The sequence below is a fragment of the Ursus americanus genome, chromosome 20, assembly GCF_024610735.1.
Source record: "Ursus americanus isolate L20-20 chromosome 20, mUrsAme1.1.p, whole genome shotgun sequence".
Taxonomy (NCBI): domain Eukaryota; kingdom Metazoa; phylum Chordata; class Mammalia; order Carnivora; family Ursidae; genus Ursus; species Ursus americanus.
The window spans coordinates 24,860,525-24,883,632 of record NC_142146.1 but is presented as its reverse complement, the minus strand read 5'-3'; the positions used below and the strand labels follow the sequence as shown (position 1 = coordinate 24,883,632).

General features: G+C 39.8%; 1 protein-coding gene across 6 annotated transcripts in view; it reads right to left on the bottom strand.

Annotated features, from left to right (window-relative positions):
• The window catches only part of SATB1 (SATB homeobox 1), a 101,076-nt gene that overhangs the window by 71,597 nt on the left and 6,371 nt on the right, over positions 1-23,108 (bottom strand). For 2 of the 6 annotated variants that reach the window (XM_045791670.2, XM_087870175.1), the window contains exons 1-4: positions 8,079-9,870; positions 5,138-5,372; positions 1,230-1,406; positions 332-458 (exon numbers count right to left, since the gene is read on the bottom strand). In XM_045791670.2, coding sequence (XP_045647626.1) covers positions 332-458; positions 1,230-1,406; positions 5,138-5,348 — 515 coding nt within the window. In that variant the 5' untranslated portion in view covers positions 5,349-5,372; positions 8,079-9,870. Of the gene's footprint in view, positions 1-331; positions 459-1,229; positions 1,407-5,137; positions 5,373-8,067; positions 9,873-23,108 lie in introns of those variants that run through there. The other 4 variants (XM_045791674.2, XM_045791673.2, XM_045791671.2 and 1 more) reach the window with 4 other exon arrangements.

Sequence of the window (23,108 nt, the reverse complement as noted above, 5' to 3'; positions counted from 1 at the left end):
AATGTACACAGATGGCACTGTTCATGATATGCAAAAATATTTTTCTCTTAAGTAAACTTTATGTAAAATGCCTTCTTGTAATGCATCATTTAATTGACTAAATATAAAAAGTCTTGTCTTTTGATATCCTGCACAAAACCTACAAATTTCGGGGGGGGGGGCTGCTTTTAAATATACATTGAAGTTAGGAAAATAAGGCAGAAGGGATAAAGCAATAAAATCAGCTTCTGAAACACAGGGTAGATAAAAATGAAAGGCTGACCAGAGACGCTTTATTTCAAAAGATCAGGCACATAGAACGTTTTGCCCTAGAACTGCTGTCCTGACTCACCTGTGTAACTGAATTTTCAATGTGACCACATGATACACATCTTGAAGCATATCTGCTACCGTAGCGTCAGGGGCATCTGTCACATAAGACAGTGGAACTGGATTCCACTTTCCAACCTGGATTAGCCCTATTCCAGATAAAGAGAATACGTCACTAAATATTTTACCTTTCAGATAATACTTCTCGTAGAAGGTGGTGGTGGTGGTTTTTTTCATTGCCCCCACCGCAAGCAATATTGTTATTTCTGTTTGAATGATTCCCTTCCCTCTAAAAGGCAGGTCAATGAAAATATTCACAGCTTAGCTTTCCAAATTGTGAAATTATGTAAATGACTGTAGGGTTGTTTATTATTTTGGAAATAAAACCCCATCAATAAAACCTATGCATAGGCCACATTTTCCTAACTTACAGGAAGTTCTAATAAGACATAGCTGAACCAGTTCTAAATGGCTTTACGATTTAGATAAGATTCTCTATTGCAATGGGAATCAGCATTGAAAAATACTTTACAGCCCATAAAACCATCAGAAACAGAATAAAAGAAACAGAACTAGATATTCAGTCATAAATGCAAATTGACTCTCAACAGTCCATCTGCTCAAATACGCTCCTCACTTCCTTGTGGGTCCTCAGTGGAGCAGATTATTAAGGTCAATAAGCATACTAATGATTCAGCTGAAGTAATTTAAAAAAAAAATCTACCTCGACATTCCACACAAGCAAAATGTGTGTTAACTAAACCAAACTGAATTAAGCCAATTTTTTAAACCCACAGTCTATAAGGAACCAATGTAACACACAGGCTACAGTTCTTTGAATAAAAATATTCAGTGCTTTCTCTGCAAAGTAAACAAAGGATGCCAAGCAATTTTTCCAACCCCACGTATGCATTATTTACCTTTGGCCTGGGCAGCAGAGCTATGCGAATAACCCAGAGACAGCAATGCCATTTCTATCAGCTGGTTGAAAAGCATATCCTTTCTCACCAACACAAACTCCGCATGCTCCTCCTTGCAATCATATTCAATGGCGTTTTCATAATGTTCCACCACGCAGAACACCGGTAGCATGGTTCCTATCGAAGAGACAGAGGAAAAGAGACGCAAACCAACAATCTTCAGGAATACAATCTGGGGGGAGGAAAAACTAGACCATGAAAATAAATCTTCCCAATAGTGAGAGAAGGGGAGACTGTGTTTCCGAGGCAGACGGGGCACAGAAACACAAGCACGCACACGCAAACATATACACTCTTTTATTGTTTGAAGTTGGAAGAGAAATATGTAAATAGAATATGAACTTGGTCCTAAGATAACCTGGGCTCTGCTTTAACATTAACAGTGAATTTTCTGAAATCAATGAATGCAGAATTACCTTTTTGATCAAAGGATAATGCTGATGGGAGAGAAGTGTCTCGTCGGATCTGCTGTGAGTGGTATACAGGGTGCAAATATAACTCACTGTAGTTGTCTTCCGAAGAACCCACCTTGGTGCTTCCTACGTGCTTTTGTTAATATTAAACTTCTCCTGTTTGGGTCCAGATTAGCTTCGATGCTAACATTTTTAGCATGTTCTTCCTTTTTTAAGATCTTTACTTAACAGCTCCATAAAGGAAACACAAAACTTAACCAAACTGATGTCAAAATATATGATTTCAATATGTGCACAATGTAAATAAATAAGATCAATTTTTATGGCCACTCATTTAATCTACCTAAAAAGATATCACAGCAACCATAGGTCTTGAAAACAATCTCTGTTACATGGTATGAGACAGAGAAAAGGAAAGTGGCCTCAGAATGACATGTGAGGATAAAGGAATCTGCATAGATTTGATGTGTTCTCTCTTTATTTACTTTAATCCCGTGTAATAACTCAGGAGCCAGATGATTAATAAGCACAGGCCACACCACCGTGAGAAAAGAGGCTTCTAGAAACTGAAATCACGGAATGCTGTAGGACTCAAGGTGTTTATGCAGCGCACTGTCAGACTTCCAGTGATATACGGAAAAGGGTTAAAAGCAGATGCATCCGAACTGTACTGTGGCAAACTGCCAGGAGGGCATCATCTTTAGCATAAATGATGACAAGGGTTACTTTAACAGGGCACCCAGGATCCCCAATTAGTCCTATAACATTAATGCCTCTATAAGGCTCTGCCCTCTGGACTCACAGAACCCTACCAACTTCTGCAGATTTCTAGTGCACACCAACCAGGGCTCAAAATCAGGATTTCCTCCTGACATCAGGGATGCCCTTTAAAAAGGCTCTACTTTCTTGTTTATGCTGAACAAAAGCCGGCAGTAAAACAGCTACATTTTTTCACATGTGCATCCTCACCAAAGCCTGAGTGAACTGTTCGCTAGAGATTCTAGCTCCAACAAATAAACCCCTTTTGGTTTACTTAGAAAAGCTCGCAAACTCATTCGGAGGTACCCAACAGGCTAGGCATGAAAAACAAGCCGCAGAGCTTGCCAATATTCTTGTCATTCATTCATCTGTTTTATACCAGAGAGAGAACCTGTCAGGGATCAGAAGAAGACTTGGGAAGACCACAGCAAAAATAGCAACATGCAAACTGGTGATTTCTTCCTTGGCTTGAAGGTACTTTGGCAAAATTTCCCAAACAAATAAACAAAAACACCCAACCTCTTTTTCTTAAGTAGTGCTCTCTCATCTCAGCCACAATTTTTATCTAGCACCTGTCAAACAGAAACCATGCGCTTGAAAAAGATTTAAAAAACACAAAAAACAAAAACACATCACCACCACCAAAAAGCTTTAGTAATTTCGTTGTTTGAAGCAAGCTGAGAACCTTCTACAATTAAACTACATTTTTAAAATAAGTCACTATGAAAGCAATGTTTAAAAAAAAAAACACAACAACATTTGAGCAGGAAGTGAAATTACTGTACTTTGGTTTCTCCTCCCCCTGTTCTGATGGCTTCAAAGAGTTGGGTTAGTACAACAAAAACATACGCATTGATTTTTCCTCTTACGGAATGATACAGACGTGTTCTACTATATACTCCTCAGACCTATGAAAATAACTCAGGCTCCACTAACTGCTGAAACATAGCGGATTTACTTTGGACTTTATTTAGAGATACCCTATAGATAATTAAGGTGGCTACTGAGAAAGTGACAACAGAATCATTTAATGACAAATCTAGCTGTTACACCTTCTAGCAAACTTGTCACCCTTGCCTTCCTGATACTGCGAGCAATGCTGAACAGAAGCCTTCTCTGTACTGTCTGATTATTGGTGCTAGTGTTTGGCGAGACTTCCAACTACAGCAACTTCATAACCTTCCAGCATTAAAAGGGGAGTGCACTGGTCACTGCTGAATGCTAAAAATACCACATGATTTAAACCTGGAGGCAGTCTTAGAAGCTTTTGCTGAAGGTTTATGAGCCTGTGTAAACAGCACGTCTGCCATAAGGAGCAGTGAAGTCTGTAGAATCCTTGTCTAAAACTGTCCTGGCATTAAAGTTTGCTGTGCAAATATCACATAATACCAGAGACAGCTGAAATCTCCTATTTAGGAATTTATGGAACTTATATGTTTGCAGGCGTCAGAAAGTCTTTTTTATAGAGCCCCAGTGCTTCACAGTACAATATTAATGCACTCAGTTTGAAAAGCTGTAATAAATTATATTTTTAATGCTCTTACCCTGGCTTTCTTAAGATGCATACATTCTTGGCAAACAATCAATAAATAGGGTAATCATGAGTAGAGGCCAAAGAATTTGCTGAAGTGCTGTTTTTCCATTTTTAATAGATAAAGATCTAACAATACGGACTGCTGTGTCTGTTCATTTCAGGATCAATATATTCTTTGTTTTCGCCAAACCAAGAAAAAAATAAATGATTGTATGATAAATGCTATGCATCAAACACAATGAAATTCCTCTGCCTTCTAACTTTATCTACTCAATATTCTTGGTTGCTAAAAGATGGCATTTTTATCCTTCGCTTAGCAAGTGTAAGGAAAAATCTGAATCCTAAACACAGTTATTCACAGACAAAATAAAGACCATTATGAGACACACATGTTACACCCAGCATAGGCACTGATTTACATAAGCAGCAGTGCTGAACACGAAGTTGCTAAACTTCATCAATTTAATATTAAATGGGCAGAAAGGAGTCACACAGTTACACATCTTCCCTTTGTCAACTTGCCTAAGTCTGCCCTTCCTTTATCAAAAAATACTCAACCGTAGCAAAAAATCAAAAACCAGAATCATCAGGCTTTTCACTGCTAAATAAATAAATTTGCTCTTAAGAAAACAAGCCACAAAAAAATGACATCGCAAAACTTCTATATCATATCACATAAGATTCCCATTATCTCTGAAAATGACTTATAGCTAGTAATCCTCTGATAAAACCTAAGGCAGTCCTCAAGCAATCTAAGTGTCTTAGTCTTAATCGGGGTTAGTTTAAGCAACAGCCACGTACATATCCTCTACTACAATAACACCTCCTCAATGGAAGCCCTGTGCTACGAAGGCCATTGTATTTAACTCAGTCCTTACCATCAAACACCCAACGATTCCACTCTAATGTAGGGTAAGGTGCTCCAGTCAAGCCCAGAGCCTACACTTTCCAAACATGACTGACTGGCACTGCAGCGTGGAATGTAACTAATTTCAAACCAGAAAGAGAATCAAGGAAGAGAACATACAAAGACAGGTTCTGCCTCTCCACACACACCCCCCTCCCGTGAACACACACACAAAGTGGCCTTGAGTAGACACAAGGGCTTGCAGCTTTCCAGGATTTGGCTCGAAAGTATTTACCTTTCCTAAGGTTGGTTTTCATCAGATGGCCCGAGTGTTTTAAAGGCACTCCCTGCATTTTTGCACCTGTACTCCCAAGCCTTCCTCTTCCTAGCGGGCTCCCGTTCTGCTCCAGGCGGGCAATCTTGGCTGGTGGACCCTTCGGATCGCTCACATTGTTAGACATTTCTGAATGTTCTTTCCCCTGAGTTGCCTCGTTCAAATGATCCATACTCAGTTACCCTCTAAAGATCACCTGCCAGAATTTAAAAAGAAGACATGTTATAATTGGATGGGGGTCTCTCTCTCTCTCTCTTTCTCCCCCACCCTTTCTCTATATATATATTATATATGATACACCAAGTAAATGTTTTATCCCTAGCTATTTCTTTCCACAAATTTAACATACTCGTAAAATTGCTTAACTAGGTAAATAATATACTGCAAATGTTACTATATTTTTAGATAACAGTATTACATTTCCATTCAAGTTAACAGAATAATTTGTGGAAACTAGCTACGCATATTAGAATGAAAAGGTAATTTGTCACCTACCAACAAAACTAAGTTGGGGGAAATGGGCTTACTTTTAGAACAAGAATTACCACAAGTATAGCTAAAAAGGAAACAACATTTTTATGTAGTCCCAATTTTTAAAAATTAGAAACTTATTACAGAACACAATAGTAACACTTTCATCAAGAATGGGAAGATTATCACAGTCCAAAATATTAATTAAATCTGATGTTCAGGTTTACATTTTTACATATAGTTTAATTTTTATGAGGAAATATATGTATATATATACCATCTCAAAAGAAGGTAGCAAATATCTGCTTTTTAAACTCCTCATTGGCTTTACAGGTTAATTCACAGAAAAAGTTTTCTACTGTTTAAGTTTCAAGAATTCCATGACCTGTTAAAGATCTAGTCAAGTCCTGGCTCACACATGTGATTGGATCACATCGCCCTTAAGAAAATGGAAAGAAATGGAGGATTTCTTCAAATACTCCAGGTGCTGAAGCATTACAACTTATGTGTTTTAGCGTTAATATTTAGGTGTCCTTTAGTAATAGAATGCTGTTAATAATTTAAATACAAAAAACTTGAAAATACTTTGTGATATACATATTAGATTGAAGTGCCAAACTCACTTTTTAAAAAAACCTCAATGATTTTGGTAAAACACAGTCACCAGCATTTAAAAATAATCTTGGTACGCAAGGAAGTCAGCATCTTAATTGACTTCAGAAAAAACATAACAGATAACTGTTTTCTGTTATATTATACATTGGACATCAATTTTCATACTGTTTTAGTACAATAACAAAGTCACTTCTAAACGCAGTTTTAATTGAACTGATCAGAACAGGTTTAGCAGAATTATTTTATAAACTTTCTTGGTACTTTAAGTATGGAACTCACCAATACTAAGGGAGAGGGGATCATATTTAGAAAAGCCAACGAGAATATAATAATTACCACTTTCTTCCAGCTGTCTGGTAATTCAACATATCTTGTACTCTTAAAAAAATATATATATATATATTGTACCAAAGAAGCTACTGAGATCTGTGTTTGTTGAAAGCCAGTTTGTATTAGCATGGCCTTTCTGTAAGCATTTTTTCCCTCTTTAACCATAGATTACTTTGTCCATTATAATCAAGAAAAGAGGTGAAGGGGGGGCGGAGAAATGGTAATCTGTAGGTTTAAAAGCAACCTTAAGAATGCCAATTGAAGAACTATAAAGTTTGAGAAATAATGGCGATTTATCCTTGTACTCTAGGGTGGCACGCTGAGAACTAAAGGTTTACCGTTGATCGAGGTCCCATCTGTTTTTGGTTATGAGGTTCATTAACAATAAATGTGCCTCTTTTAACCACTTTTTATCAAGATTACTCTTTTCCATTATATTAAACTACAGTCTAAAGCCAAAATTAGAGAGCGATGATTATTAACTTATTCAAAACACTGTTTATAATGTTTCATGTGGATTATAATACAGAGCTGCTTTTTCTGAAATTGGTTGCCTTCCCCTAGAGCAGAAGATGAATTTTAAAACATACGATTTGAAAAGAAAATACTTAACCCGTGGGGCAATTTGAGAAGAAAAGGGGGGAGGGGAGTAGACAACAGCATCAAAGTTAATGCTACAAAACATATTAAGTAGTCATGAAGTTTAACAGCATTATAAGCTGTACAGCAAATGAAAGTGATAGATTATAATTTAGTTAATGTATTGACAATCAAAACATCATACAGGTCATGCAAAATTATCCTTCCAATACCCACCTATAAGAGTCTATTAAACACTCAGTCATCTTGTAAAAAGCTTTACATTATAAAGCAAAATTACATGCACATAAAACACCCAATTTACTCATTTAAACTCCATGCCCAAGGCTAAAGTTCACCAAACCTCAGTTTGGTATTGGAAAGAGCAGCCTCCACGGGGCCTGCTGGACTGACAGCTCGGGAACTAACTACGGTCTCAACAGATGCCAGGCTGAGAGTTTCTTTTGAGTTACACATTTTAAAACGCATTTTTAGTGTAAAGTCTGGTTGGCACACAGAATGCAGGCTACTTTCTCAAAATCCCATTTCCCTGTCCATAAACCAAGTCTATATGGGATAATTACTGAATAAAACACTGAACTCAGACACAGCTATTATTTCCTCCAAAAAGAAAAAGAAAAACACGAAATTCCGGTTTCGACCATCTATTTTTTGCAATGTGGGATCTTTTGCAACGAATTCCTTGCTGGATCGCCTCGTTCGCCCCCAAAGAACCCCATAATCACATTTTAAGAGACTGTGCCCTTATCCATTCCATATGGCCGGCACGATCCAGGCCAAGCTTTCACTGTGACCTTTTAAAGAGACAAAGAAGCAAAGTACTATCTAGAAACAGAAACACTGCAGTTTTACTGAGTGAAATTAGCAAAACCGACCTGAAACTCACCACTTCAAAACTTGACAGCATATAAATAACAAAAACAAAGGAGATTTCCTTTGCAGCCCGGGTTCTTGAAGAGAAGTTCAAGACTGATGTTTTCTATGTCCTTTTTTTTTTTTAATTTAAAAAAAAAAAAAAAGCAGCAGACCTGAAGGCGACTTCCCCTGAAATTGTATTATTTTCTCTTCCCCTACCCCCGCCCCACTAAGCGGGGGAAGGGCAGAAATAAACGTCTAGAAGAGTAGCCATGGGAGAGGGGGTTAAAAAAAAAAATCACAATTCGAAAAACAACATATATGGTTTGTAAAATGTCTAACCTCAGAGAACGGGGTTTTCGATGGGGGAGGAGGGGAGAGTGGGAAGTGGGGAGGAGGGAGAAGATAAAATTGATCTGACAAGTGATTCGTTGGGGGGAAAATCGTAAAAACAAAGCAAAACCCGTTATGAGCTGTACACTGTGGTGGTGCTGGGGAGGCGAGGTGGTGACTGAGGATTCTCTTAAAAAAAAAAAAAAAAAGAAACCACTGCGGACAAGGTCTCCAGAAAGGAAAAAAAGGTCCCCTCGCTTCCCTCCCTCCCTCCCTCCTGCTCGCTCGGGTTCTTCGGCGTGAGGACAGAAAGTCTACTTCTGGCTGTCACTTGCAATATTATTCTCCAATAACCCCGGAGAACGCAGAGAGGGGAAGGCCACCTCGCCTCCCTTCCAATCGCCCCCACCCCCTCCCCAACAATTGCGACTAATTATTAACAAACCTTAAACTTTCTTCCCACAGCCTCGCACCCCCAACGAGGGCATCTACCGGGGGACAGCGAGGGTGGGGGGCAGAAGGTCGCGGAAAGAGCCCCGGAAAGGCACTGAAATGCCACTTTTGATTCGGCCCTCGCTGATTGCAGCCCCGAGGACCCTCTCCCAGCCCATTGACGCGGGGCTGCGAGCGCCTGGGGAGCCGAGTGAGTAGGGAGAGAGAAAGAGGGTTTGGGGGGAGGGGGAGGGAATCAGAAGGCACCCCCAGCCACCTCCACCGCCTCAGCAGCGACAAACTCCCCGCCCCCTCCCCCCAAAAAGTCGCCAAGCTCTCACTCAGCCAGAGTCCGAGGTAAACAACGAGCACCACAATGGCACTAGGACTTGGGGGGGAAAAGAAACCCAGAAACCCCAACAAAACTGATGAGGAGTTTCCCGAAATGCAAGAAGGGGTGGGAAGCGTCCTCTGGAGTCGCCCCGGCTTTATGCTCGGTCCCCGGGCCGGGCTAGAGGGCGGCTGTTGCTGTTGTTGTGACGAGGCCGGTTGTTGCTGGGTGGCACAGGGAGAGGTGTGTGTGTGTGTTTGTGTGTGTGTGCGTGCGTGTGAGCGCGAGTCCCCGGACGGGGCTGCTTCTCTCTCTCTCTCTCCCTCGCTCGCTCTCGCTCGCTCTCCCCCGCGCTGCCGTCTCTGCCCCCATTAAATTATTAGTTGACTCATCCCGGCCGCTGTCGCCGCCGCCGCCGTGCCCAGCTCGGCTCCGCGCGTCCGCCCGGGCTGCAGCCCTCTACGCCGCTGTTCCTGCTGCTGCTGCTGCTGCTGCTGCCGCCGCCGCCGCTGTGGCTGCCTCTTCTTCCTCCTCCTCATTTTAATACAAAATCACCCCGCTCGCAGCCCCAGCCCCGAGCACGCAGCCTCCTCCCGGCCGCCCGCCGCCGCCCCGAGCCCTTCCCCAGCGGGGCCGGCTCATCCGCCGCGTCCGGGGAGCGGGAGCGAGCGAGAAAGTGGCGGCGGCGGCGGAGGAGGAGGAGGGGGGAGGGAGAGGAGGAGGAAGGGGGTGCGGAGCGGAGGAGGAAGGCGGCGGGGGGGGGGGCAGGGTGCAAGGAGAAGGCGGAAAAGGGATGGGGATTAAAACCCGGGCTGGAGGGCCGGGATTGGGGGAGGGGGCGGGGGCGGCGAGTTAAAAAGCAGAAAGACAAGTAACTAGTGAATGAGTGAGGGAAGGGTGGGGGGGAGCGCACGATTTCCGGCCCCGGGCGCGCAAGAATTTGTAATGAGCTTGATTAGAGTGAGGCGGCCCGACATTTATTACACACAATACCGAGAATAACAGGGCGCCGTGCGAGGGGCAGCGCCGGCCGCCGCCAGGCGCGCCGGGGAGGGCGCGGAGGGGAGGGGAGAGGGGGCTTCCCTGGCAGCGGCCGCCTCGGCGGGGAGGGGAGCGCGCGGCGCGCGGGCGGCAGGGGCAGGTGTGCGAGAGTGAGCGGGGAGGGAGGAGGGGCGCGACTGGCGGGGGGCGGGGGGGGGGGGAAGAAAGTGCCGGGGAGGAGGGGGCGAGGGCCAGGGGGGAAACTAACCAACCACCCACGCGCGCAAAAGCCACAGAAAGGAGTACGACGGGAGCGTCGCGGGCGGGCACCGGAGGGACAGGCCAGGCAGGGAGGGCGCACTGGCCCCGCGGGAGAGGGGCCCGGGCGTGCAGGTGACCGGCACAGAGTACTGAGGTCGGGGGACTTCAGGAAGTGGCTGAAGGGGACAATCGGGAGGTAGATCTCTCCGGAGAAGCGCGGAGGGTACCGAAACGATGCACAGGAATAAAGGCCGGGAGCCCTGAAAAGCTCTAGAGAATATTTATCCTCAAAGGAGGTTGAATCCCAAACTATTAAGAGCCGACGTTAAAAAAAGATGAGTAAGAGCTTTCTGTATCTAGTCGGGGTAGCTTCAAAACTCCCTCACTTCTGAGCCATAGAACACGTTAGAGGAAGAAATACGTGGCCCACAGTGGCCAAGTCAAACAAAATTTGGGTCACTTGAAAGAGATGTGATTTATCACAAAGGAGAAGACGCCACCATTCCTAAATTAATTTATGCCGGGTGAAAGAAAAGTTTGGGTTGGTAAATCTGTCGTAGCAATAAATACTTCTGTAATCTAGGGTAAGTTACCCAGTTAGATTAATGGTCATTAGCACAGAAGTATGATCCTCTTATTTAGATAATCTATTAAATACAATTCCTATAAAAGTGAAGAACATTACAATCTCATTCAAAACAGAGATGCAGCGTTTATCGCTTGGGTTTCAATACTAACATCTTAGAACCCTGAAGGCAGTTAATCATTAAACAAAAACAAAAATGTTGTAAGAATTATTTTTTCAGAATACACTAGTAGGGAAAAGAGAAAAATCAGTCAGATAAACATTTTGTTACACATAAAAAAGCAACAAGTTAGCACAAGTACTGAGATAAGAGGGAAATATGCAAATTAAGCTCTTTAAAGCTACCAATACACTCTTAGAGACACTGTTTACATTAGAAATCTAAGAAAAGCAGAAGGTAAAGCAGGAGATAAAGTATAGGAAATAATGGGCTCCTGGGGAGAACAAGTTTAGGAGAAACACAATGAAAATATATCACTCTAATGGCACCCAAGTTTCACCCACAAACCGGATAGGTTAGTCAAAATCGAGGAAGGCAACCGTGAATCTTGGCACAAATAAACCCAAGCCTTGAGCAAAAGGAAGAACATGTGATAATAAAACACAAAACACAACATCAAAAACAAGAAAATATAAGGCAATCTTTACCAAAACCCCCAAATGATAGATACCACATTTTTAAAAGCTGAAACGTGAGGAAATAATGGAAGAGGATTTTTTAACTAAAGTATAAGAAACACAATCAATAAGGAAAAATACAAACATGGCAAAAATGTAGCACGGGTGTCCAAATTGGTATTGTGGATGGAAGTACTTAAATTTATTTTAGAAAGATATTTGATATTTAAAAGAAAAAACACAGATAGCCAGCTATCATCAATAATCTCTATGACAATGACTTTTGCAATGACAGGTTAAATTAGGAATTTCCAAGATGTATATTTTAAGGGTTGCTTCAAACTGGTGATGCCTGACATGTTTCCCTGAAACCTGCTTGGTTTTCAGAAGGAACAGTGCATTCTAGTATCACGCTGTGCAAATTTACAAATAGTAGCCAAATTTTTAGAAAATAGACAAAACTATAGTGGACTACAAAACAAAATTTATCCATGCAACCTCAGCTCAAGTGAAATATTTTTAAAAAGAAAAGAAAAAAGGGAATGAAAGTTGTTAGATAATACAGAACTTGAGCAGAGAAAAGACTAAAAAGGGCTACTGAAAATATCAATATTAAGACACAATGGGATAAAATACCATCAATATGCTTATCCTATCATTTACACAAACAATATAAGACAAAAAGATCCTGATTGCCTTACTGTCCTAATGACTTGGCCAATACTGAGTAACTAATGGGAATTAAAATAGTAATTTTAAAATTTGAACAGCACCTTTTATCCAGGAATTACAAGCTAATTCTTAAACGTGACCTAAGTGTGTAATACGGATGGACGTGGCCTTGGAAAATGATAAAATAAATGAGGATAGAGACATCTAATAATGACTTTATTATAAAGAATACCGATATAGTACAATTATGTACACAATCACATAAATATACTAATTTTCCTTCAAGTACGTTATTTCAGAACTATATAAGAAATGACACAAGGAGGTTTATGTCCTCCAAGTGGTACAGTACACTGATGAACTTAATTACTATATAGTATATCTCCCTCTTTAGCATACTTGTAACCACTGAGCATTGGCCAGTGGAAACCCAGGTTAAAATAAAGAAGAAAAAAAGATAATTAGGAAAATAGCACCTTCCTAGGCATATGGAAGAATAAACTATTATGCTGGAGGGGGAAAAACATCAATTTATTCTATACAGGCATCTTATATTTGGCAATAAAGATGCAAGCAGGTATAGAAAAAAGTTAAAATAAACTTTATAAATCTAGCTATCAAAATAGAAAAGCTCAGGAACATGAAATATTGCAAGTCAAATACATGAACTATTTAACATGTGGATGTACAGTTAAAACAGTGCACCAATTTTTTTATCACATAAGAAGGCATTCAAACTGGCTACACAAAGGTAGCAAAGATAAAATATTGTAAAAGATATACAAGATTTTTTAAAAAACTTAATAATGAAAGGACTACTGCATATTTCAGATGGCATCATATTAAGATAAATATGCAGGCAGATATCCGAAAGCATTAAAACACATTCAGAGTTCTGAATAGCACATACATTTGTAATAAACAGAGAAAGCATTTAGAATTTGAACGCTTTTAAGATATGGCAACTCCGCCAGTGACTGTGTTAGCAAAGCAATGCTCACCACCATAGCACTTTCTAAGGACATGTTTTGTTTTGTTTTGTTTTTTTCATCTTTTTAAATTCAAATACAGTTGGCTATCTCCCTACACTCTTAGAGCAGCACAATTTACGTAGCATATTGCTCTTTTTATCGTGTCAACTCTTTGTTTTTTGGCTTTAGCTGCAGGTGGTGTTTTCCATATATGAATTTCTGGGAATATGGTCTGTGTTGGCCATATAAGGATGTCTATTTGAGCCATATGTTTTGCTGTCATGTGTCTCATTTTGTCTGTCTGGAATGTCAGGACTGATTTCCACATCGTTTCTTGAATGGACCAAATACAAATTTGTAAGAACAGAGAGGAAAAAGCTGGGGCTGGAACTCAAACAACTTTGTCAAAACATATATTGGAGAGGAAATGCAATATCCTGTAAACATTTGCACCCTTCTTCTCACATCTTATCTGTGACTGACATCATCACAACTGCACAATTTAGGAGAGAATCTACTTGATCAAGTTCAGAAGTTTGCAGTATATGCGGATGCATGAAGCTCAATCAAACAGACCCCGTCTTTGGAGGTCCTGGCATGGCACATGTTAGCTGCCCCACTCTGAGAGCCCTGGGTCCAGCCTTGAGCTTGAGGAAGGGAAGGTGTTCTTCTTGCTCTTCTTGAATAAATGGAACTCTGATTAAGCTTTCTGACTAAACTCACAAGAAGGTATGGCCACCATTTCTCATAGCCTCTTGCATTGCTCCTTTATAACAGTCAATTGATGATTTGGATAATTATTAGCTTAATAAATGTTTCGCATACTAGACTGTAAGCCCTATGAGAGCAGAGACTGTCTTGCTCACTGCCATATTACCAGGAATTCGTACGCCGTCCTTGCAATATTTACATTACGAATAAATAAATGAGAGCAAAAAGCTCACGGTGTCACTTGCAACCAGCCTCCACTGCTAAATGAAATGATAATTCCTTTTAGAGTTCACAGGAGTAAGGAGGCGGTAACCCGTGAGGAAAGGTGGCTATAACATTTAAATCTGAAATCACTGAAATGAAATGCAATTTACAATTGAGTGCCTCAGTCACGATTCATATGTTCAATAGCCTCATGTGGCTAGTGGCCACTGTGTTGGACAACGTGGATCACAGAACATCTCCACCACTGCGGGAAGGAAGTTCTACTGGACAGCACTTCTCTAGAGGACTTCTACTAAAGACAACCAAGCAGATTCAGGACCTAGCCAGGAAGAGTCTTAGAGGTGCTGAATGGCTTTCAGACATTCGAATGATGTCCAAATCGAAATCATTTTCCATTTTAGAATCAGCCCGTAGATCTATCAAGTTGCATGGAATGGGGCTTGTGTGTGGCTGCACACGAATTTAAGACGACTTTCTAGACATGTCTGTATTTGAAAGGGTCCTATTGTACATTTGGAATAATATGCATTTACCCCAAATGCTGCTTTCCGTGAACACTTAAATACCTCATAGGTGAAGTTAAAAACCACAGAGTCATTTCCCACCCTCATACCCACCCCCGAATTAAATAAGCATAGTTGCCATTAGAAATGGCCCTTTTGGAAGCTTTAAAGTAGGTACCTACTTAAACTGGGGGGCAGGGGGGTGTTCCAGATACTAAACAAACAATGGTGTACTGCAGAAACCAACTGCAAAAGGCTTGAATATGTTTCAGGGGAGATAAAAAGAGAAATGATAATGGACTCTAAATATGGGGCTTAAGGTTTTTTGTTTTTGTTTTTTCCCTAATAAGTGAGGTTTCAGTTATAGCCAGACTGATAGTGATCAAAAGTTATTTCCTGATTATTCTGGGGTGGATGTAAATCCCCACTAGTAGTTTGTGAGACGGCTTTAATAAACAAGGGTCATTATTAAAACTGAGCAAACAAAAGCCAAAGCTTAAGCTAGTTTGGGGAGTGATGGATAAGGGAAATGAATAGCCATTATAGATGCCTTCTAAAACCTGACAGGGTATCTGGGTATTTTACCCAGAAATATTACCTTTTTTAGCAAAAATTTATTGAGCAACATTTTTGTTGCCCTTTGTTGAAAAGCTCCTTTTCCTTCCACAGATGTCCATATGGGTCATAACCTTGACAAGGCACAATGGCAGTAATTCCATCAAAACTGGTATCTCTATTTAGGAAAATAGAGTAGGGATGGAAAGGATTGCTGTCATTGCTGTTGATCCTCCAGTGTTGATATTACTACCAAAGTACTTGACAGTTTCAGGTTGTCACACTTTTCCCCCACTGCTTCTGGAGTGACCCTTCCTCCCCCTTCGCACCTGGGGACCTCCCTTCTGCCATATCCTCTAATATGCAGCTTGACTGCACCTCTTCTGTCTGAATCCTTCTCCAGCTTTTTGTTATTCCCTCGGACCATCCGTCATACTACCTGTCCTTCAGTGGGACATTCTGTATCGACCTGCCTGCTGCTCCGAATGGCAAGTCTGTAAGCATTCTGAGGGTATACTTAGGTCTGCGTCCCTGGAGTCTCTCACAGCGTCATCACGGGAAAAGGGATCCAAGAACTGTTCTTATGAGAGAGTGCTCGTAAGAGTCTCAGGAAGATTCTCAACCACCTTAGAAGGTAAAGCCAGGCGCCAGGATCAGAAGTTAGCTCAGAGGCTCCCCAAATTTGCTGCACATTGACATGACCTGAGGAGCTCCTTCAACAATCCAGATGCCCAGGCTGCACCTCACTGCAAAAAAAATCAGAATGGCCGAGAGTGGGAGCCAGGCATTTGGCTGTTTAGAGCTCCCCAAGGTGATTCCCATCCATGTACAGCCAGGTGTGGCATCTACTGGATACGGTCATGTTTTGGAGATAGGAAGTCAAATACACCTGCTAGGACATCTTCCAAGTGAGCTTTTTACCCAATCCTGGAGTCACTTGGAAAAGTTAAGGCTGTTCGAGGAACCAGCACCGGCCCCCAACTTAAGGAATGTATGTGCAGGCGAGCCACTTGTTTCCAACAAGCAAACAAAAAAAGGTGGGAGCGAGCTATTAGAGCATTGATCTGGTGAAACAGGGATGCTGTGTGAGGAACCACGATAAATTAGCATTTGGGCACTTGCTTGAGATTTACTGAGGTGCCAGAAATCCTGTGCAGGTATATGATTTATCATTACAGACAGAAGTGACTAACCACAAAATTACACATGGGAAGTAAACCTCTAAAACCAGTCTATTATTTACTGGAGCCAGAACCATCCTGGTTTCCTCTAAGTCTTTTTTTCAACATAGATGAGCACAAATTTTTCTCCCAGAAAACTTCAACCTTGAGTAGGTTTCCCCTTAAACAACTGAAAACTGTTCAGCTTATTTCCAGGCTAAGTTCTGCACTTAAGCAGAACTGAAGTATCCACATTGTCCATGCCAAGGAGCCAATGGCAGGGCGTCACAGCCCCCGCAGCTGTGCCACACTCTCCGGAACCTCAGGGGATTTTAATTCCAGTGAAGTCAAACAGCAACCGTTCCCAATCAACCTTTAGCCAAGATGTATCAACCAAATCTTCTTAGTGATGTGAATGTTCTTGCTAATCTTTCTTGGCTTAATTGGAGGGAGGAACAGTTTGAAGTTACAAGAGACCTAAACGTTTGTCCAGATCATTTCTGGGGGGTATCAGCCAAAGGCAACACCTGATATAGTACTGCCATCCCCCTGGCCACAAGGCACTGGACACAGGTTGTCCATTAGGAAAGCAAGCCACCACCAGCAACAACTACATCACACCCGGACGATGATGAAATGCCACTATCATGCTTGAAATGTGTTGCAGTAAAGGAGAAGTTGAATAGAAAAACTAAAGTACACTCTATTTGGGATGATGGATAAGATCGGGAAGCAGATTGTGATGATGGTTGCACAACAGTGTGGGGGTAATTAATGCCACTGAATCGTACACTTAAAAATTGTCAAATGGAACATTTTATGTTATGTATCTTTTACTCCAATAAAATAACTAAAAACAAAACAAAAGAAAAAAACTAAAGGAAAACAATCTTTCATATATTCCTAAAATTGGCAGATACATATTATCATGAAAGCATCATGCCAAGCAGAAAAACAAGGAGCTACAACGTACTGAACAAACCTCTCCTCACCGCCAACCTTCCATTGCTTTGTCCTTACCCGCCAACAGCCACAGTCCAGTCTATGCTAGATAATTAATTCATATGATGAATACCTGACCCAAAGATAATTAACACGGATTGGTAATTAGAGACCAAGATCCCACCCAAAGTAGGTAATTTGATGGTCTTCTGATGCAAGAAAATGGTTCTCTTTTCAGATTTTATTCTATTCTATGGCATGTTAGCAAAAGCAGAGAAAGAAACATAGACAAAAACAAACAAATAAGAGTACTGTTAAGTCCAAAAACTCTTTTTGGGTGTTTTCAAATGAGTAAAAATTAACTATACTCATGAAATAGGAGACCCTCCCAATTAAACAGCACTTAAGAGTGTCGAACACTTACACGCAGTACAATCACGGGTGTGCAGCAGTGTGAATAAGAGTCAGTGTAATAATTTCTAAATTGTCTCTGTATAAAGACTTCAGATTCTATTTTTTTTTAAACAAACGAATAGAACGTTTTGGTTATAAAGAGCCCAAATGGCTTTCAAATTTAATCACTTGTTAGGGATAGTAATCAGGATTATTTACCTCTACATGCAATAATATCTAATACCATCTTGTTCCCATAAAATATTGTCCTATATTCTGTTTTCTATCATCTATTCTTACTGATTTTATATTAGGGACTTTAATGATGGAATTTTCAATGTATTAGAAATTCATGTATAAATTACATCTCACTGAATTCTACCTACATATGTATTTTCCTGATGGATGCATGAGTAAGGAATATGAACAGTGAAGCCAAATTAAAATTACATATTTATTATGTATAAAATCATAAATAAAATACTAAAAAATAGCTGCACAGTCCAGCTGTTGCTAGAGCATATACGGTTACCTATTTTGTAGTTGCCTTTTTCTTAACTCATGTGTTTATTGTGGGATTTAATTCATTAGATAACTAACATGGGCTATAAATATACATGCAAATTTCCAGCTGATATGAAGCAAAAAGTTGATAAATAATGCTACAGTATAACTTTAAAAACAGAACTAGTGAGCCTTGAGGCTATTTTTTAATCATTTATTTTTATTTATTCTGTAAAGACTATTTTCATTTGTATTGTTTTTATATATATATAAATACACTTAGGAGAGAAACAAACAGCATATTTATGAAAAATTTTGATGGGGACCAGCTTGTAACTGTTTTGAGATTGTACTGCTTTAAAGATGGACAACACCCACTATTCTATTATTTCTACAACTGAAAGAAGCACCACAGATTCACATTATACTTGATGAAAATTAAACTTATCTCTCCATAGAAGTAACAAGGCTCCCTAAAATAACTTTCCAGGTCACTTTGCACAAAGGGGTTTTGTCACTAAGAATTGACAATACCGCAAGCAAAGGCATCTTTGTGGCTGGCGTATGCCGCAGTTTAAGATATAAACCAAATCTTGGGGCATTCTCAGTGGGTTTGGGAAATCCAATTGTTTGGCCAACATCCGAGTATGAATAAATGTATATATCTAATATACATGGAGCATAACATTATACATGTTCACAGATAACATTTGTTCACCATAGAAGAGAATACTACACAATTTAACACTAGTCTACCATAGTTTCCATCAGAAATTCTTAAAAACCCACAGTTGTTGTAACACCTCTATTATTAAGCAACTCCTACAAAAGAAGAAAAATGACAGTGGGAAGAGTAGTGGAGAAAAGGCAAGGAACCGAGATTTGGGTCTTGCTTCTTCCTTTTTGTGAGCCTGCTGAGTGACCCTTCATAAGTCAAGCAGAAGCAGGTTCTGTATCTACAGAGCGATGGAAAAGAATCTGATCATCTTTAAGACCACATAAAAAATTCTCTGCCCTCAAATGTAATTAAAAAAAATCAAGTTCACTTTAAAGAGAACATAAGATATAAGGAAATTTCTCACACGCTACATTAGATGTTTATCTCTATATAAGAGACAGGTGTCAAACAAACAAATAAGAAAAAAAAAAAAACCCACTAAGGCAAAGAGAAACTTTAACTCACCAGATTCCATCTGTTACATTTGAATTCATGCATAATTGATTATCCATGACTGGTAAGTTCTTTTCTCACTAGCCGACCACAGTTTTCTAAACATTAAGTATTAAATCACTACTAAAGTAGACTACATTTTAGAAACAGCAAGGGCAGAATAAGAATATTTTAAATGAAAAATTACATGCCGGTTAATAATAATACAGCTGACCTATGTTTAAGGGAGAGAAATTTTAATCATGTGCATATTAAATATTAATAGCCTATTCTGTTATTGTTATAATAAGGTTAAGTAGGCTTCTCCATGCTTAAGGAAAGAGGGAGAAGTAGGAATGCATAATGGTGCAAAAAGATACAGAGACAGCAGACAGACATAAGGAAAATGTGTCAACAATAAACAAGAGGAAATGAGAAAGAAGGAAAAGATGAAGGTGGAAACTAATCTCTATGTGTCATTATGACTGCCAGAGTACTGGCAAAGAAGCAGCATCCTTTTATTTCAATTTTAATCATTTCTGAATTTTAATACCCGGCTCCTTTTGTAATTCTCCTGGCATTCCCCATATGCCTCCATCCCAGCCAAAACACCAGTGTAAATTAAATGGCAGGCAACCACACCACTGATGTAGCCTCCCCAAAGAACCTACCAGGTGACCAAAAGCAAAAAAGGTATGTCTACCTTACATCCCTGAGGACCTCTAGCCAATTAACTGGCTGAATGTTCCCTACTTTCTTTAATTTTGAAAAGAAGGACAGTAGTTAGGTAATCCACAGATAGAGGATCATTAAAAAAAATAAAGCAAGCCAGTAGTAATACAATAATCAGTGACCATCAGGGCCTGGAAAAATGAGTTTGCTCTCACTGGCACTAAGGAGCATCACATGATTATTTAATTACAGCTCTAATTTTTGTCTCGTGGATGGCAACATATCAACAATTAATAGGGCAAATAGAGGAGACTGTTTTTAAAGAGACAGAATGTGCATGATAATGTAAGAGGTCACACAGCAGTGTACCGCTGGAGGAACACTTCCTTTTGTGGAACTAAACAGGACTGTCTTGCAAATAGCTCCATACAGGTCTTAAAAAGAAAATAAATTTAAAAAACAAGAGTGTTTTTTAAATAACTTTCTTTGAACGTTTCGGAATGTTTCAGATGCATTCTTATTGCAACTCTAACATCAACTGTAAGGAATGAAGTGAAATCTTTGTTAATATAAACACCCTAACTTTTAAAATATTTTTAAAACAATGTATATAGCTAAATGAAAAATTCCTTTTTCAGCAATAATCATGACAGATATTTATTCCGTGGGATCCGGGGTGGGGGGGCAATCATCATTTTAGTGAAGAACAGGTAGAGGTCAATCAGCCATGGGCCACTAGTCTGTAGTGTTTTTGGTCCTATGATATCAGGAGGACCATTGCATGCGTGACCTCACTGCAAGGACCTTAGGGGAGTGCTCTCTGTTGACGCCAGTGCAGCCTGTTACTACCCCAAACACCAAAGGACCATGAACCTCAACTGAGATTCTTCACCTAGTCCTGAAGGTCAGAGACAATGAGGATGAAACAGACCCTGGTGCTATTGTCAAGAAATGATAGAGCACATAGTTAAAGAAGAAAAACATTCAATTATCCAGAAAACTGGGACATGTGTAGATTAAGTGTCCAGATAACCCCAGCAAAAAGAGAAAATTAGAGGGAAAAAAAAGTCTCTTTTCCCATTAAGTCATTCTCAGCACAAGCTAAATTCACTATTTTATTATTAGTTTAGCAAATCTTTAATGAGTGCTCACTATGCAAGGCAAAAGATGCTAACTGTGGAGTTTCTCCTATTTTATAGAACACAACAGACATGCATCTTACACTGAATTTCTTTTTTGTAGTCTTTTACTACCTTGTAGAAATAAATAAATAACAGCAGCACCTAAAAATTTATGAAGTGGAAATATTCGTGGACTTTAAAGTGCCATATAGTATAAAGTTACAAGGTCTACATATCCAGATTAACCAGGGGAAATCAAATAGTTAACCAATTTAGTAGCATTGTCTAAGAAAGGCTAAGTCCAGCTTTAAGCTCTAGCTCCAGTCACCTTTGTTCCGCCATGCCAGTAGCCAAAGCAAAGCCACGGGCTGAAGTTTGGAAAAGGAAATAGACTTAGAACTACCTCTATGATCAAGGGCTCAAATGTATCTTAAAGATCAGGTTATAGAGAATTGTAAGAAAACATACCTTGGCTAAAAAAGCAGTGCCTCACATCATTCTACAAAAAGAAGTAGGAAGAGGTGCTAAATCAACTCAATAAGCTTTTCATGGCTTCTGTTGGCCAAAGTCATCAGAACATCAGGAAATGTAGGCGTCTCAAAATACAACGTGGGAAAGCTAAAACTGCTGAGGGGCAACAATTTCTAATGCCACTGGCGAAAGTGACCAAGTCAATAACAATGACAAAGAAAGGAGAATAGAAAAAAGAAAGAAAGAAAAAAAAAAAAAAGAAGAAAATTGTATATCCCGTGAAAAGTTTTAAAATTAAGTTGTAGTAGAAAACATTTTGATGATTCTGGACCAAAAATCTGACTTTATACATTCTAAAAGAATATTTTTAAAAGAGTCTAGCAAGCAGCAGCTTGTATGTAAGAGTATACATCATTCTTTTTTAACATGACTGTTAATATACAGTTAACATGTCTCAGAAAAGGCTGTAATTAACTGTCTACTGCTCTAATAACACTAATAAGCATACAGTATTATTAAAATACAATGACTCCATACAAAGTAAGGCTGTCATTTTTTTTTAACTTTTAAGATAATGTTCTAAATTGTTTTTGAGTCCTCTTAAACCACCCAAAAGAGAGCCCACCTCTAAGGACTTTTTTAAAAGAATAGTTATTAAAATATTGTCCTTTCCTTCCACAGTCTGGAGAAATCTGTCTAGCATTAAACAGGACATCCAGGTATCATTTCAGCTGGTGAAATTACAATGGAAAAACACCTGGATTATTTTCTCAATTCTATACATTCTTTCAAAATTTAAAACTCTAAGCAGTTTAATTTAGCTCTTCATTCACTGATAAAAACATTTTATCAGTGAATGGGGAAAGGTTTGCTATATCAAGAATTGCATAGCCCTGCTGTTAATCCCCAATGATCTCCATCGTCTGGTTCACTGGAACAGGAAAACTCAATTGCATTCAACATCAAACAGCTAATTATGGATACGCTATCTATTCAAGACTATCTCCATTTCAAAACATATCTGCATACACTAGGTTCTATTTTATTTATAGTAATTATCACAATAAAATATTTATAACATAAAACCTCTTTTACCTTACAGTCCTTAATATTATAAACATTAAAAGGCCAAATTGTCATTTACAGGCTCTTAACGGCATATCTGAAACCATTGAGTAAGACTAGAAAGGAACCTCCAGCAATCAACTCTACTATATGCCTGGCTTCCTGGAAAACAGCATCTCAAGAATTCCCTCTCACACAGATTAACCACCTTTTCCTTAAATATCTCAAGGAAAGAGGGTCTAATAATTTCTCCTGGGAGCTGCCCACCATCTTTCACCACCCAAAGAAGAATGCCCACTGAAGAATTTTTGTTGGTATCTGGTCCCAGATCATCTCTAGCTGAGAAAAAGCCACATCCCAACACAGAGATGTCCCCCGAAACACTAAATGCCTGTCTCTCCTCC